The sequence below is a fragment of the Onychostruthus taczanowskii genome, unplaced genomic scaffold, assembly GCF_017590055.1.
Source record: "Onychostruthus taczanowskii isolate IOZ18803 unplaced genomic scaffold, ASM1759005v1 scaffold12, whole genome shotgun sequence".
Taxonomy (NCBI): Eukaryota; Metazoa; Chordata; class Aves; order Passeriformes; family Passeridae; genus Onychostruthus; species Onychostruthus taczanowskii.
In genome coordinates this window covers 1,311,759-1,330,245 of record NW_024498351.1, presented here as the reverse complement: position 1 = coordinate 1,330,245, position 18,487 = coordinate 1,311,759, and the positions used below count along the sequence as shown (strand labels likewise).

Below are 18,487 nucleotides of genomic sequence, written 5' to 3'. Positions count from 1 at the left end.
TGCAATTCCAAGTGCCATCATGTGTCTAATCATGTTTTCTGTTGTGACAACTCAGTTCTGCTTAGTATCTTTTACAGATTTGATAATGGTGCTAAAATCTCCCACTTTTAAAACTGCAAAAAACAATTTTGAAATCATTATTTATTTTGAGTCACGTTATTCCATAAATCTGGCCTAAAACGCAACCACATAATTTAAATCATCACAGATTTCTTAGACTGGAAATTTCTAAACCCTGCAAGCAGTGTACCTGCCATATAATAATACTGCACTCAAAGGCTTTATCCCACTCTAATTTACAGACATCTAGAAATGTAGGTGGCAGGACACAGAAGATAAGTTGGGATAACAACATATTTGTCTGTGAAATAAACCTACTATTTAGGTATTTTAAGTTCAATCACCCACACCATAAAAGCTTTTCAAACATAAAGTGCACATTAAATTTGTACAGATAGTTATGTAAGATTAAATAGGCATCAATACATTTTAAGGTTTTTGTCCTGTTCGAAGATAGTCAAGTAAACAATTAGAATTTTTTAGTTTTTATAGGAATGCCCCAAGAGGAGCCTAAAACAATGAAATCCTTTTTAAACATTAATTCAAACTGGGTTTTTTCAGAATGCTTTCATGAAGACAATGGTATTCTTTAATTTAAAAACATACTTTAAAAAATCAAGTCCATCTGATTACTGCAGCTGAAACATACTTGGAATTCTAACCCAGACAAATATTTAGCACATGTGTTCTGGTTTTTCAGTAGGTTCACTTCCACAAACAGTTACCACATTTAATTTTTGATAAAAAAGTTGTTGATAAAAAAACAAGAACACATTATTTATTTCAGACTCCTCAAACAAAACTAGTGAAGAGTTTGAAGTCTTCCAATGCTCATATAACCACCATCTGAACATAGAAACTTATTGTGTGATGACATGTAAATAGATAAAATTAGATCAACAAAAACTCCTGACAACTTAACTTTATACTGCCAACATATTGCTGTTTTTAAAATGTGCTCATTCAGCTACTTACTGCATTCACCTTCACCTAGTGGAAGCATTTGAATTTAGAGAAGTTCAGCAGGCACTGCACTGATCTCTACCTGCTGTACCAGGTATTCACACATTTCACAGGAATCACTTCCAGAACACACACATGGAGATCAAGGCAATCTCAGTTAAAGAGCTAAAATCCTTTTTCTCATTAAAAACATGGTTTGCAATTTCTTTGGGAAAAGAAGCAACAGTTTTTTTCTAGCAAGCACACCTACAACACAAAGTCTATCTAGCACCAAAATCAACTACAAAACTGTGCAAGAGCCACAGTTCCAAAAACTTACATACTTTCTTTAAAATGATACGCTGTACATAGGACTTTACAGCAATTAATTTTTTTTCCTCTAATATATATAGAAATGATTGACAAAAAACCTGCCATCTGCATTCTACCAGAAAAAGGAGGAAAAGGGGTAATTTAGTTATTTACGTCAGAGGAATCTGTAATTTAAGAATGAAAAAATACACTGTGACAACCACACACCATGCGGTTGCCAATTATTCTGAACACTAGATATACCATATTGTTCTGACAAAATTAATGCCTACTTCCACCCCTCAGGCAGAGTTCTCTATCCATAAGAATTTAAAATTCCGGAGTTGCTAAGAGAAAACATGGTCAAAATAAATATAAAAAACCATGCAGTCAATTAGACTTGAATACTAGATACAGAAACATGTAATAATCAAGAGGCAAGTTAAAACATCAGTGTAACGTTTAAGTAAACTGAAGAAGGCTCAAGAGCCAATTGATTCTTTGTCAAGATGCTGCCAACATCAGAATAGGAAGGAGCTTATTCAGGTTTTCCTACAAGAATTCTTGCAGCAGTTTTCCATGGGCACTCACAGCTAGGCAGCAAGAAAACAATTCTACCAGTTTGAACTTAATCCTCAAACTCACTGTTTCCACAAACGAGGAGATTTCTAGTTTACATTCATTTTCCAATACAGACTAATTACAAGCTAATTTTAAGACCTTCCTCTAAGAAATTAAAGTAGTGAGCAGTTTTTTTAGAATAAGGGAACTAAAAGAAGGTGTTTTTGAGCAAGAGACATGTAAGACTGCCAACAAGACAAACAAGCTAAAGGCAACACATGGACAAAGGAAATCAAACACAAGCACTAAGAATCTAAAACCAAGGTGACATAAAACACCACCGCTCAGGGAGCCTGATGAGACGCCACAGATGTGCTCCAGTCAAACACAGAAAAGCACCAATAAAACTTCCAGCATTCATGTGTTCATGTGGAATACAGCAAAAGCCTGTAGTGTGACTTCCCATTCCCCTTTAATACCTTCCTGAAGGGCCAGCTCTGGTGACTGTGTAACAGATGGTGAAGATGGTGGCTTTGAAGACAGGCTTGGAGCAGGTGACCTTACTGACGACATCACAGCAGAGGAAGCAGATGTTCCAACTCCAGGCTTGGTAAATGGAACATTCTGGCTCACTGAGTGCACGGGCTGTGAAGAATCAATGCCACCTGAAAACAACAACAGAAAGCAGGAACCCTTTGTATGTAATTGCATAGACAATTACACAGCACAAGCAATCACATTTGATTCCACAGTAACTACAAAGAACACTACAGTTCTTCAAAGAGAGATGCCTTCAAACAAGTATCTATGGAAAGATCAGTTGCTGAAAAAAATTCAATACCTGCAGTGCTAAAACTCCATTATAATGAACAAATTGCTCTGACAACAGCAAAAAAAAAAATAAAAAAAAAAGCACAACGCAGTATGAGCAAGATTAAGCTATAGCTTCTTTTTGACACATCCCCACAACTTTTATAAGTTACTGTTCCCAGATAAGTGGAATGTAGTCCACCTGAAATACACCCTTCAACATTCTTCCCATGGAAGGAAACCTTGTGCAGTAGACAGTACTGTGCCTCCCTTGCAGTGCTGGTGCTTTGCAATATGGATACTCAGTTATGAGACTCATATTCCAAGCAATCTGTTTCAATCAACCCTGAGTATTCCACAAACCTTCTGATGTGTTTTAGACATCTGGACTAGATATAATCTGCTTTAAAAAAAAGTCAGATTAATGCTTTGAGAGATTTGACATAGTCCAGCTGAAACTCCAATCAGACAAGGACAACATAATTTCAATTAAGTTAGCTCTCAACTAAGGGTTGGTCTTTGCTTATAAATTGAGAAAATCTGTATTATGATTCTTTCTAAAAAACCCTGACTGACCAAGCTGTTAAAAAGAAGAGAAAGGAAATGGTTTTACCAAAAGTACTCAGTAAACAAACACAGAAATTAAGCAAGAGCAAAACTCTCTATTTGCAGAGTACTTGCTCAAGTTACCAAATTTGCTAGAGGATGCATAGCTAATATTAACTTTGCATCTTCTGCACATATAGCTGTGCAGTTCTTACAGTCCCAGACTTTTCCTTGAATAATGAACGTGATATCTCAAAGAACTTCACGGGCAAGTTGAGATTTCCTTTAGAGGGTGAAGAAGAAGAGGCAGCTTAAAATGATCCTTCTGTTTTTATCGTTTACAGACAAAATTTACAGGACATTCTTCATTATCTTTTATATACGTTTCAATTTTAAAATCTGATGTTGAGCATACACACGGCTTTTTGCAAGTCTTATCTTGAAAGTCTAAAATTGAAATTATGTCTTTTTCCAATGAACATGCATTTTTTTATTGCAATGGACTTGCTATAACCTCTGCTACTACACAGTGTCCTGCAGATTCCCCATGGAGCTTCAGAACCTGTCAGCAGGAATGCTCTTAATACAGTAGCTTCCTCAGGCAAGATATGCAAGATGACAAGGGAAGTTCTCTGCCACATCCATGTGCTCACCCAGGTTCTGTAGAGTTGTTTGTAGGGTGATGGTATTTTCCATACAAGTCAACATAGCCATGCTGGCAGCAACAAGCACTGCTGAAGAGAGTGTTAAATGCTGTAATGTCAGTGTCACGTGCTCAAAGCCAAAACCAATTTACACGTGGATTAGCTGAAGATGTAATACCTTCCTGACGAGTATCAATATCTCCTCTCAAGCAAAGGTTATCCAATTACCTTCAAAATTATGTGAATCCTTTAAATACATTGTAAAAAAAAAAAGTTTCTAAACACTGAGAAATAGAATGTATCTTTTCTTTGTACAAAAATCCAACCTGCAAAATTAAATGCTAAACTTTATTTGGTGACTCCATAAAGGTTTTAAAAGCTGTAACAACCAAGATCAAAGGAAACGCTTGAACAAAATTAACATTTAAAACCACATTTCCTCACCTTCAATGTGTATTGAAGTTTTCCTTCCATGCCTCTCAACCATGAACAACTCTTGCACTAACACTAATCAAGCATAATGATCTACAGCTAAAAGGCACGTTACAGAAAGAACCTGCAGAACTGGGCAAATTAGTGTTGCAATTTATCATTTTTCCTTATACATCATTACAAAGTTGTAATTTAATTTCTCACTGGAGACCTAGAGGTCATAGTTTAAAAGATCACCACAGCATCTCCTCAGAATTTCAGAAGACGTGAGAATTACCCTTCTTGAGTTTCTTCAGCTGTGGTTTTGATTTCCTGCCCTCACAACCCCACGTGCCCCCTGCACCCAACAAAACACAATTTCTAAGGAGAGAAAGGAGAGAGATGCAGCCTCCCTGCAGCCTGTTTTCCAACAGCATCCTCCGCCCTGACTTTCAGTACTGGCTGCAGTCCTTCCCCTTTTTCAACCACACCTATATTAGCAGATTTACAGGATTACAGCCTACATTCCTATGGAACTGGGGCAGCAAGGACTTTACATCCTGATCTGACATAAGGGGAAGTATGCGCGTGAGATAATGGAATTAGAGTGTCCCCTGCTCAAGCAGACTGTCCATACCAGGATGCAAAGAAACCCATGCCACATACCCACAGGAGCTCCCCAGCTCCCTCTCCTCACGGAGGAGTCCAGTAAAATTCCGCCATCCTGGCTGACATCCATGCTAACTTGAAACGCATCAAGGATAACGACAGTGCTCAGATTTCAGCTGAAATGAACTGGAAAAACATTTAAGAAAGCTACTGACAAAAAAAGACAAAAACCCCAAAATAATACAAAGTATGTAATTTATATAGCATTAACATTCCTGAACAGATTTTTACCAAGACTGTTCTGCCAAAATACAGATTTTAAAGACAGAAAAGGGTCATCTTGCAGAGTTAAACTAGTTAAACCTCCAAGGAGAAAAATCTTGAATTAGAGATATTTATACTCTACCTTATTTATACTTCCTAAAGCAAAGACAATTATTCTCACTGGCTATTATTCACCAAGAGCAGTCAACGACCAGCAAAAACCAAAAATCCTCTTAAAATAAATTTGGTTTCTTCTAGTGAATTCTTAGCAAGCTTGCTGAAAATACTTCAGCTGTTTCAGAAAGGGGTTGCTAAAGTTTTAGGAAAAGACTTTCTTGCAGATCTATCTCCTTAGTACACGACATACAGAAGTTCAGAGGTTTGATCTTAGTAAATTCAACATGCTAGAGGCTTTGCAAGGCTATTCATAAAATTGGATGTTTAAAGAAACCAATTTCAGTTCAGTGGTGACAACTTTTTTGATTCAAGAAAAAAACAATTTAGAAATCAAACAACTTCTGAAAAACTCTCACCAGCCTAAGTTTCCTGAGTAAGTCCTGTTAGAACACACAGATTTTATTAACACATCATTCTTCTACATAAAGGTTTCATTTTCATCACAGAGAGCTTTCAGTGCTGACTGTACAAAACTGCTTTGGAAAAATATACTAAAACTGTAGCATCTTGACTGACTGTCTGAAATGTGCTTATTTATAATTTAAAGATTGTAAGGGAATCTTTCACAGCACAGGGGCAATGACAGCAAACTCTTACAGGACACTGTATCCAAGTTTCTTTACACAGTCATAGAAAGCCCACTTATGAATTTCAGTACATCTTTTTTTTTTTTCCAAGTAGTTTAGCAAAAAACTATACACAGAACAGATGGCAACTGTTTCCCATCATTGCTTTTTCCTGAAGAAAGCAGGGAGGATGCAATATTCAGAAAGTTTCCTTCCAACAGATCATTCATTATTTCCTTATGCTCCTTGTGTACTGTATTCAGACACATCCAAGGATGTACAGAAATTGGCAAATAATTTTCAAAATCCAACTCCTTTTCTTAAAGGCTGAAACAAATAGAATACTATATATAAAATGACTCCATCTGAGAATGCTAAGACTGCACTGGGAAATTTAGAAAGCATCTCAAAACCAAACCAATTATGCCAGGATCAAATGATTACTATAATTACTTTAGAATTTTATTATTATGCATTTATTTGTAATTATTTATGTACATATTCTGTTATCGGGGGGTTGTAGCAATTAGATTTTTAGCCAAAGATGTTGAATTCTAGATTAAAAGAAATCAGATATCATTAGAGGCAGTTTGTTTAGCCCCAGACATCAAAAATGGTATAAAGTGTTCAAGGTTTTACTACTAAAACCAGCTCTTCCTTCAGCATTGCTGTCAGCTGTTATGTTTATCTGCTTTTCTTAGTCAGGAAATATGGAATCACTTCTGTTCTGAAGATGAACCAGGATTCAGGGGAAAGAGAACAAAATTATTTTGCAGATAAATCACTTCCAGAAACCTGTGCACTGTAGCACAGGACATGCTTCTATCAGCAGCTTTACAGGCCCAGGAAGAGTCTGCATGTGGTGTAACTACTGAGGCCTACAGTGCAGCAAACCAGCCAAGGACTGCAGCACTACCCAACTACAACACAAACAGTGGGTCATTGCAAAGTGAGCATCCATGACACAGCATTATAACTTAACATGGAAAAGCATTATCACAGCCAAGCCTACCATTAGTTCTTTGAAATCCAAGTGTAATACCACTACTTTTCCTTGAGGCCATATACTAACTCAATCATCCCCTTAAGAGCAGTGTTGAATGGATCAAAAATAAAACCACTGCTCCTGTTGCTCTTCACTGTCTGGTCAGCTCCACTGTTCCATCTTTAAAACAGCTGCTCACTGCAAAAAAATTTACTATGAACAAATCACTTCAAGACACCTCTACAGGAAATAAAATTAACAAGACTTGGAATTAAAAACGTAAATAAAACAGTAACAGTTTGAAAAAAAAAGTTGTTTTCATATGCCTACTGCATATTGTGCTATTCTGAAAAGACACCTGCATTCTGTCAAGTCCAGCTGCACATTCTGCACTGAACAGAGTCAACTTTTATGGCCAATCCTTGAAAGAATCCATTTTTAGGCACAACCATGAAATGCTGGTAACTTCAGGAGCTTTTCAAGGAGCTCCCTACAGTTCTTTTTTTAAATGATATTTTGTTTCATGGTTTGAAAATACTGGAGAAAATTACACAGAGCATTCATCAGTACAGAATTCAAATCTAGTAATATTAAATGACACTCTACATCCTAATCTTGGGAGGGGGGAGGAAACTAATATTGAAACTAAATTCAAACTGTGGATTGAATGAGCTTCATTTAAGCTTAACTGCTTTTCCCAAATAAAAAGCTTTACCAAACCCATATTCTTTCTTAAGTCCTTGGTCTGAAAATATCTCAGCTACTAGGACTCCTAACACAGTTTCAATGTTACACTATGATCTGAAATACCTAGCATTAAAAAAGAAACCTACAGTTATGTAATATCTGTCTTCAGCAGAGAAAGCAAGCTGTAGTCTGGCACTACTTACAAGTCAAAAGTGCGTGAAGTCAGAAAATTCCCAATTTAGAAAGAAAACCAGATCAAACCCTGCACAGACTATTGCTCTCTCCTCTGCAGAGCAAGATATTCCTTTGTGAAGGTACTCCCACATCTCCACTCTCTTCCATGCTTCCTACTAAGTACTACCCCATGAACTGGTACTCAGTTTTCCTATGAAACAGAAGCTGAAAGAACTAACGAGGACTGAGTGTACTTGCCCTCACCTGGCACCTTCACAACCTTATAGCTATATCCATACTAAAATCATCAAGTTGTTGCTTGCAAAAATCAGTTCCAACTTCCTAACTCTTTAAAATGCTTATCAAAAACATTAATTAAAAAGCCCCAAATGACTCGAAATCCACGTAGGGACCCACTTTTTTCCTGAACTTTGTGGGAAAATGCACGTGTTTATTAAGATCCTATTATTACAGAGATACCTCTTCCTGAATTATGGTGTAAGTAAGTTTGTATGTGAAAGTCAATAGTATGAATTTTATCTAACAGTAAATGTGAAGAAGAGAGAGAATAAAATAGAAAGAGAAGAGAGAAAAGGAGTGACAAGTGACAGATTAAGACCCATCAAGAGACAAGGGCTAGACAAGAAAAATACCCCAAATCCTGCAGGCACTGCCAGGCTGAGAACGAAACATGCTCCCACACCATTGGGAACTGCCCAGTTGTGCAGGATACAAGAATTAAAAGGCACAATTACATATGTGAAATATTATCAAAGGAAGCAAAAAAGCAAGATTGGACAGTATTTCAGGAAGCGCATACAAGAGATGACAGCAATGAGTTATACAAGCCAGACAATGTTTTGAAAGAAACTCAAGCATCCGTGGTGGATGTGACTGTGTGACAAAAGTGTATTGACACATCCTTAGAAGAGGCCACTGTAGAAAAAGTGAACAAACACCAACATCATCACATCCAGGAACTCACAACTGTGGCAGACATCGTATTTGTGAGTGTTCCATGCCGAGTGCAGGGGAAATGGTACCAGAGAAACCTCTGAGGGCCCTGGGTCACTCCAAGTCAAGGCAGAAGACAGCCCAGGCCCCGGCCTCAGAGCGCTCCACACTTCCACAGATACTGTGTGTGTGTCTGTGGGTAAAGCATGTGCTGTTCTATCACCTTAGCACCAATGAAGTTTCAGTGAATACAAGCCACCTGACACCAGGTGTGGACAGCACATGGGGATGACAATAGATTTGTATCATGAGGTGTCTCATACCATTCAAACGGGACTAAATTTTACTGATTTTCACTGAGGTGGACAGGCCACCTAAACTTAACATGGAAAAGCAATCTGTACAAATTATATGTGTTGGATAAATAGCAGGATATCACCATCTGGGGATTCAGGCAGGGGATTAGTCTGGGGATTCTTCTGGTCTTCCTGGTGGTGGGGGTCCCACACAACAGAGCTCAGTGGGTTAATTATGTTCAGGTGTCCATGGGAATTCCAAGCACTTGCCCTTGGATGCAGGCAGGGGAGCTTCACACTGTTTTTTACAACACTGTGGATCTTGCCCACTCCTTTGGAAATTGAGTCTGGGGGCGTTTTGGGGGTCTTTGATGGTTTTGGCCCCTTCTAAGGCACGAAGCTGCCTCTCACATCAGCGCACTTGAGTCAGTTATGCCCCATCAGAAGGGATGAACACTCTCAGGCTTATGTGTGACAATTGTGTAAGAAAGGACAATCGAAATGATAAAAAGTACCAGCCTGCCTTCACAGGGCCTGCTTCTTACCTGGCTCAAGATCCAGCTTGGAGCCACTGGTGGTGGGTGTTCACCCTCCCTGTCTCGTGTGGACTGATTTCCCATCACACACCACACCCCCATAAACTCTCCTCCTTCTCCAGGGGAAAAGTGTGCAAACCTGGCCTCAGCAAAGCACCCTGCTGCCTCCACAAATGGCTGATTGTTTTGAGTTATTACCACTAACATTTCAGTCTCTCACAGTGTCACTAAGGCAAAATTTAAAGAAACAACAACCATGACTTAGAGAAATTCTCTAGCCAGAAAAGAAAAAAGTATCTTTGTGAATAACAGACATATTTCAGAAATCACATATTCCTTCAGAACTGCATGAAAAAGTTTCCTTCTGTGGCCATTCACATGAAAACCACACAAATAATCTAAAACCATCCCCTAAACAGTGTATTTTTCTGTATCTCTCAACAGAACCAAATAGCTGCTATTGTGAGAACTGTGGTAACCAAATTAGAAAAGCTACAAGAATGAGTGACAGAACTCAAAATTACATTACAGAATTCCACCCAGCGAACACAAACAAGCCAACAAGAGCACACAATTACATACGTTCCCAGACAAATCTGGCAGTTCACTATCTTTCAAGTAATACCATACCTGTATTTATTTGGTTGTTTACTTTTGGAACCGATCCGGTGAGATTCCTGCTGAGGTTGTCTTGCACAGCCTGAGCAGATGAAACAGTTGATAATGTTGTGTTATATCCCACAGGAACGTGCTGTTGAAGGGAATGAGGTACTGATGTACTCTGGCTAGAAAATGCATTTGTCTCTTTGAACTGTCCAACAGCAGGTAGACTCTGAGAGGTAAATGTCTGCCCATACACACCTCCAGCAGCCACGGGAGGATAGGAAACATTAGGATACATGGCACCAGAAACCACGGGCATAGCGTAGTGATCAGAATTAAGGGGAAATCCCTGAGATGCAACTGAAGAGCTGACAGAAGTGCTGTAGTGATTATCAAATGCTGAATATGACTGCTGAGCACTCACATGCAAGTAGGATGCAGACGATACTGCTCCTTGAACAGGTCTGTCACTGGAGCCCCCTGAACGGGGAGGAGTGTTGTTGTACAATTGGTGTGACTCCTGTGCGTTCAACACGCTGCTACCCACAGATGTCATAACATTTTGTGCTGGTGCTGAATAGTACCCAGGGTAGTAACTGGCTCTGTACTGATTATCCAGATGTGAAGCAGCAGCTTTATTGGGCACTTGGGAATAGTGTCCTGAAGGCGCACTGTAATTTGGAAGATGTGAGCCATAGCCAGAGGGGAACTGCATCTGACTCTGCATAGGACCTGAAATGAAGAGAAAACATCACATGTATTAAAGGGGCATCTGCTAGTAGTGCCAATGGACTCTGCACTTGAACTAACAAACAATTGTTTTCTTCTTTTCTATTTCTGAGTTTGATTCTCATCAGCAGAGAGAGAATAAACCAAGTATAATGCATGCAAATACCCAAAGAAGTAGCAGAAAAGTATTTCAAGTAATTTGCAAATACACAAAGAAGTAGAAGAAAAATGGATTGCTTCCATTCTTGAAAGAGGCTTCCATGCCAAGATTGTTTGCCTCTTGTTCGTATTTTGAATATTTTTAAGAGTTTATAAGAGGTTAATATTTAAAAAAATAGTGAGCAACCATAAGTACCAAACTGGTATTTGTAAGTGTTTGAACACAAGAGTTTGCCTTACAGAAACTGCCTGAATATGGAAACTGAAAAGCTGCAGTCAATCCAGTATGTCAATACATAACAACATAGGTATTCTTCTTTGCAAGTCTTCAACAGCGACCAAGACAAAGAGTTGCAGGACAGTTGTATTTGTTGGTATGTATTATGCTTTCAGGAAAACGGATGTTTTTATGAAACTACAGAGTATTTGACGAGCACGTCATTTTCATTTACTCTGTGATACTCACATCAGGTGTAAGAGATGTTGGTATCAGAGAAACTGACCTCTGGTATCACTGCAATTGGCTCTGCAATAGCAGAGGTTAATTACACACTGGCCTAGCAAGGGTCAAACAAGGACTTGCCTGTTACAGGCCAAATGTTAACTATGTCCAAACTGATTTTCTCAGCCAACTGCTCAATGGGAAATCTCAAAGTTCCTCCTCAAGCCCCATTCCTTAACCCTGTTTTTATTTTTAGTGAACCACAGATGCTTTTGAGTGGATAACTTGCTTTCTTAAAATTCCCACACCCTATTGCTTACATCACACAGAATGATTACGGTGTTATTTCCCACTCCCTGGCCAATAAAAACATAAACACAGCACTGGCCCACCCACAAATTAAATGGCAGCTGAGGTAATTATGAATAATTGATTCCCCTGCTTATATTTACAATGATTACAAAACTTAAGCATTACTTCTCTTGTCTTGAAATTCTGAAAAATCACTGTTCTCCAAGGAGCCTCCAGATGTCCTATGATTAACTTGCAAGGCAATTTTAATAATGGATTTGTTAACAGATCCCTAAAGCAAGGAACCCACTGCCCAAAATTGCTTTCTGGTAAAATTAAAAGTGCCCTTTCACAACTGACAGGAAGTTGAGCAGAAGAGAAAGGGGCTAAAAAATTGCAGAACAGTAACTTGGACTGCTGGATCAAAAGACAGACAGGCATTTGGGAGAAAAGCATAAAGAGCTTAAAAAAATTTATCTCAAGTTTTGAAGAGAGCATGTATGAACTATGCTTCTGATTCACCTTCTTCTTCAAAAAGTGGGAGCTGCTTTACAGAGCTGCATAGTTTTTTCTCCTTTAAAGGAAAATTATTTTGAGTCAGCAAGCCATTAACAGCCATATGAACTTTGCCAGACTTTTGACCTGCTTTTTAAAGTCTGAATAAGCAAACCCAAAAATACAGCAATAATTTACATGTGTCAAGATTTATGACTTTAAGCAGCTATGCCACCTAAGGTGGCAAGAAAACATATTTTATTTGAAAATAAAATGTGTATCTGTTCTACTGATATGTGCAGATTTAACTAACTGAGCAGGTGTAACTTAGAAACTGGTTTAGGAGCAACTGACTCCTAAATAAAAGGTTGCATATCAAATAATCTACTGCAAAGTCTTCTAGTATTTAGCTCTTGTTTTAAAATACAGACCACAAACAGAGATTAAATTACCATTACAAGATATCAGTCTCTACATGTTAGAATGCAGAGTCCTTTTTATTCACATTTTTAAGCAGAAACATCTATAAATAAACACATGAGAACCTCACTGAGACAGACATTTGAAAAATTATATTGATTTCAAGCTGCAGGTCCTTTGAAAGTAAGTTATACAATTACAGATTATTCTCATTATCTAAAATGAGTCTTTTGTCCATTTGACTACAAAGAATGTGAGCAGAACGTAATTTTTGTACTGCAACTAGTAGCTGAAGCTACTAATGCTGACTAGATAACTGGACAGTTCTTAACACTGAAAATCAGAATATATCTTCAGTGTCATTTCAAAATCTGGTTAATTGCACAATCAGTCCCGATGTCTCACGTATTCCATCCTTCCAAAACATCTAACAAACATCTCAAAAAATTCCATAAGGGAGCTGAAAACCTCAGCTGCACACAGCAGGTTTATCTCTAAAACGTCATCTCTTGAAAAAAAGCAGTGCACCTCTCCTTCTACGAACAAATTAATACTTATTATATAAAGTATGCAATTATATAAAGTTACAATGTGCACAGTCATTAACAGGTGAACCCCAAAATATCCTAATTCTTTTTAAGGGAGGGGGGAGCTACAATGCAAAAGCCTCCAAACTCCCAGAAAAAAATAAAAGGAGCAATGCTATGGCTATACTACCAGATGAATTAGTAAGTTTTACTTGCTAATGACACGTTTGGTTTTCATGTCCACACATTCCCTCAGGAGTATAATTCAGCCATATACCCTACCTACATGGAGTCTATGGATGCTACACCACCAAAATGCCTTTCTATCCAAATCCATCTGTGAGCTTTCCAAAACCTTACCCACCTCCAGAGAAGACCCCACAGCCTCCTCACACGTCCTTTACCCCCTGGGCAGGGGCCAGCACCACTGCCCCTTACTTACAGCTGGCAAACAAACCAGCAGATGAAGGCAGTGCTGAGCTCTCACTGCAGCTCAGCCACAGAGCTGGTGTCTCCTTCAGGAGGATTCACACAGCTTCCCATGTTCACAAAATATTCAGAGGTTTCCATATTTCACATCTCTGTTCTCTTTGTTAAATTGACTAAAACTGTCCCCAGTCTGAGGAGGGATGAAAAACAAGGCTAAACAACATAATGAAATATTTGCTTCCAAAATGCCAGTAGAAACACCAATGGCAGCCTTACAAACCAGCTGTAGACAGCACCAGACAAAACTCTTCTAAAGAGTCATGGGAATTCAATACAATTATCCTCTCAGTGCTGCATTTCAATACATTAAATTGTTAGTGCTGAAGTCCTCCATCGCTACCGAAGAAATACCTCATCCTTCAGTAGTGATTTAACAAGAACCGTTTTGTTATGCTGAAATTAGGAAATAGGTCATTTTCCACTTAGATACAAAGCCACTTTTAAGACTACAAAAAAGCTTCCCAAACTTGTAAGAGAGAAGGAAGAAAACAATACCATACACTCAAGAAGTTACTTTTAAAAACTCAACAAAACAATCACGCCTAAATTTAACAAAAACTGAAGTCTCCAAGGATTTCAAATGGACTCGGTCATTGAATCGGGCAAAATTTACTAATAACAAACCTAAACATCCTTTTTAATATCATTCCATGTACAACAGGCTCCTCATTTTCTGGAAATAGCACTCTATTTCATTAGATGGCAGCAACTACATAGTTTTACCTAAAAAATTCACATTTTATCAAATTAAAACACAGAGCACTCTAAAGGAAAACATACACCTGTGTTTTCTTTCAGCCAATACAGTAACAGCTCAATTCACATCAGGATCTTGCATTTTGAACTCTCCACTAGTCTTTTTCTATTGCTATTCCCCTCTAATTCCTTTCCTGTTTCCATCAAAAAAAACCCCCAAAACCTAAATCCTGTGTTGTAACTTCAGGAGATTAATACTAAGACAACAGACAGACCAAATCAAAAATTTTTGCAATGCCATTGCTAGATGTCACAACATGAAAAATTCAGGGTTATTGACTAAAGCCATCAAAGGCATCTGAAGGAACACAAAACCCAAAGTTATGCAATAATGATTTAAGACTGCTACATTTCTCAGAATTAAAGAGAGTTTTGCAGAAAATAAATGGTCTGTACCCTGGTTTTACACAAGGTGTTTCTACCAATATTAGCAGCAACATGGAGTTAATTAATTAAAACGACAAACAGTAACAATGGCTCTTTAAAATTATTAAGCTAAGAACACAAAGAGAAGATAGGATGACAGCTTCTATTTGTTTCTGTAAAACACTTCCAGGTTACTCAGGCTGTAGCAGTTGTATCCTGATAGTGACATGTTTTCTGACTAAAAGCCATGTAAACTGGCATTTTCTGAACAAATTTTACAAACCCCAGCATCACAATACCGGTTTGGATACAACTGAGGCACCAGTATCTCCTTAAAACCTAGCATTTAATCACTTTCATTTTCTTCAGTGACTGCCTCAGCATCTACTGTACAGGCATTTAAGTGCTTAGCCCTTAACTACCCCCTTTGGACACAAGAAAAGCTCACAATCCTCACGGAAAAATTCTGTAGGTCCCTACCCTGCACAGAAAACACACCTGTGCAGAAAATAGCATGACTACAAAAGATTTAGCAGTATGAGCTAAAACTCGATGCAAATAAGAGGCCAAATTTAGATACCAAACCAATATTACACGAAGAAAATTATTATGTAGGGGTTTTGAAGAGTTAATGTGCTGTGTCAATAAAGAGGTGATTTTATAGCGCACCAATTTAAAAATGCGGAAGTGTACACTCATTACTTTCATTCATACTGCAGCCAGTCTCACTACTTCTCTACCTGAAATGGGCGTCAAGATTCTGTGACTTCAAACTATTCTGCCTTTGTTTTTCAGTGACCCACATTTCACTGGTCCAGCTCAAATCCCAAGATCCAGCTGTGCGAACGCCTACCCACCCACTACTTTTAAGTTCATACATAACTACAAAGTGACTACTTTCGCCCCTAATACGCGATTTTCTGCCCACTCTCACGCACGGCAGCCAGCATCGAGGCCTGCAGGTGCCTCGGCCTCCAGAGCCTTCCTGAAACGCCACAAAACAGGCGCCACAGCACCGGGCAGATCCACATCCGCGAGGAGATGAAGGTGCGGATACCCCTTCCCTCGGCCCTTCAGCAAAGCAGAGAGGCTGCCCCTTCTCAAGTTCTTTCCGCACGCAGCCGCGGGGCCCGCACCTTCCCCGAGCGGCTCGGCGGCTCCCGCTGCCTTTCAGCCAAAGCGCTCCGCTGCGCGCCGGATCCACGGGCCCACGCCCGCCCCCCGGGAGGAAGGCAGAGCGCGCAGGCCCCCGGGCCCACGGGGGCCTCACCCCACCGGGAGCGGCGCGGCTCGTCCCGGGGCCCCTCGGGCGGCCCTTCCCCGCCCGCCCGGGCCCCGCGCAGCTCCCTCACCGTTCTGGCAGCGCGGCGCGCCGCTCGCAGGGGCCGCGGCCTCCAGGGAGCTGCCGGGCCCGCCCGGAGAAAACGCGGCGGCGGCGGCTGCGGGCCGCGGCGGCAGCCCGGCGGGCGCGGACATGGCTCCTCGCAGCGCTTCTTCACCGCGTCCCGCTCCCGCCCGCTCCTCTCCTTCCCCCTCCTTGTCCTCCGCCGCCCCGATCCACAGCCGGGCGCCGAGCGAGGCCGGGAACCGCGGGAGGGCCCGAGCGCCGCCGCCTACAGCGCCCCCCGGTGGCGGCTCCGCCGTGAGGCCGCGCCCCGCCCGGCGCTGCCCGGGCCGCGGAGGGGGGGCCGAGCAGGGAGGGCAGGCCGGGCCTCGCATCCCGCCGGGCAGTCACCTCACCCGGTCCCGGCCGGAACGGCCCGTGTGGCGGGGAGAAGCCGCCCGGCCCGCTTAGTCTGCGTGTGGCGGGGCTCTGTGCCTTAGCTGTGACTCCGTGGGCAGGCCGGGGCGCGGTGAGGAGAGGCTGGAGGGATGTGATCCTGCCCCTCTGCTCGGCCGGAGCGAGGCACATCTGGAGTGTGGTGTTCAGTTCTGGGCTCCTCGGCACAAGAGAGGCGCAGAGCTCCGGGAGCGGGACCTGTGGAGGGCAACAAAGATGATTGAGGGACTGGAGCATCAGGAATGGCTGAGGGAGGCTAGGCTTGTTAAACCTGTAGAAGAGACAACTGAGAGAGGATTTCATTGATATATATCTAAATATATATCAATATAGTGTATAAATACCTAAAGTGGGGGTGCCAAGAGGATGGAGCCAGGCTCTTCTCTGTGATGCCAAACAATAGGACACAAGGCAATAGGCAGAAACTGATGCACAGAATTTCCACCTGAACATGAGGAAGACCTTTGTAGTGACTGTGCACTGGAGCAGATTGCTCAGAGAGGTTGTGGGGTTCTCTCTCACTTGACTATCAAGAGATGCTCAAGAACCATCTGGACGCAATCCTATGCCATGTGCTCTAGGGTGACCCTGCTTGAGCAGGGAGGTTGGACCAGATGAGCGAGCCACTGTGGTCCCTTTCAGTCTGACTGATTTGAGGCTGCTCCGTGTCCCTGCCTCAGGACACAGACATGTACATATGCAATACATACACCTGTCCTTATTTTGCCTGAGACATTTTTGTCTGTATAGCTAATATATGCTATTTTGGGTATAAATGTATCCTGGAACACACAGAGAGGTGATGTGTACTGCACAGGGGAAAAGGCCTCACAAGGTGAGGTGAGGTGAAAGCTGTCCCTCTGTAATTATTCTTGTACAGACAGAAAAGCCTTAGTGCGATGGGGTGAGCTGAGGCAAGGCTTTTCTTTCAGTGCTAGGAGTGCTCACTGCATTCTGTCTGTCTCCAAATGTGGATAAATGCTATCTATAGAGACAGGCCTTCACAAGAAATGGCACGGTGAGATAAGGCAAGACTTCTCAGTCTCTGTGCTGAATATATACTTCATATTCTCTAAACAGGAAGGAAAGTGTTGGAGAGCCTCTGCCATGGTTTAACCTCATCCAGCAACTGAGCACCACACAGCCCCTTCCCCCACCCCCAATCCAGCTGCAAAGGGGAAGAGAATTGTAATTGTAAAAGTGAGAAAACTCATGGGCTGAGATAAAGTCTGTTAAATAGTTAAAGCAAAAGCTGTGCACACAAGCAAAGCAAAACAAGGAATTCCTTCACCACTTGCTGTGGTCAGGCAGGTGGCTCCATCACCTGTAATGGTTATTTGGAAGACAAACACTGTTACTCTGAATATGCCTCCCTCCCTTCTTCTCCCTCGCCCGGCTCTATATGCTGAGCACACCACCACATGGTATGGAATATCCCTTGGGTGAGCTGGGATCAGCTGCCCCAGTTGTGTCCCCTCTCAGCTTGTGCTTGCCCAGCTCCCTCGCTGGTGGGGTGGTGTGAGAGGCAGAAAAGACCTTGACACTGTATAAGCACTGCTCAGCAGTAATGAAAACATCTCTGTTTTATGAAGACTGTTTGCAGCAAAAAGCTAAAACATAGTCCAAACACCAGCTGCTGTGAAAAAAATGAACTCCATCCCCTGCCAAAACCAGCACATCCTTCCCCCTTTGCTGCCATTGACGAAGGATTTCTGTTCAGTTTAGCACCTTCCACAGTCTAAACCACACACTAAACCATATTAATTTTGACTGTTTGTCTGTCTCTATCACCTGTCTGTCACCTATAATTCACTCAGACACTACTCAAGACTGGGTTAATTGCTCAGGTTATTTAATTAATTATGCAAAAAGTCAAAAGCACTATAATATACTGGT

General features: G+C 41.1%; 1 protein-coding gene across 2 annotated transcripts in view; it reads right to left on the bottom strand.

The window, feature by feature from the left end:
- The window catches only part of SEC24B (SEC24 homolog B, COPII coat complex component), a 44,931-nt gene extending 28,513 nt beyond the window's left edge, over positions 1–16,418 (bottom strand). For both annotated transcript variants that reach the window (XM_041427921.1, XM_041427922.1), the window contains exons 1-3: positions 16,164–16,418; positions 10,165–10,869; positions 2,355–2,540 (exon numbers count right to left, since the gene is read on the bottom strand). In XM_041427921.1, the coding sequence (XP_041283855.1) occupies positions 2,355–2,540; positions 10,165–10,869; positions 16,164–16,287 (1,015 nt within the window). In that variant the 5' untranslated portion in view covers positions 16,288–16,418. The remainder of the gene's footprint in view (positions 1–2,354; positions 2,541–10,164; positions 10,870–16,163) is intronic.
- Positions 16,419–18,487: the final 2,069 nt, after the last annotated feature.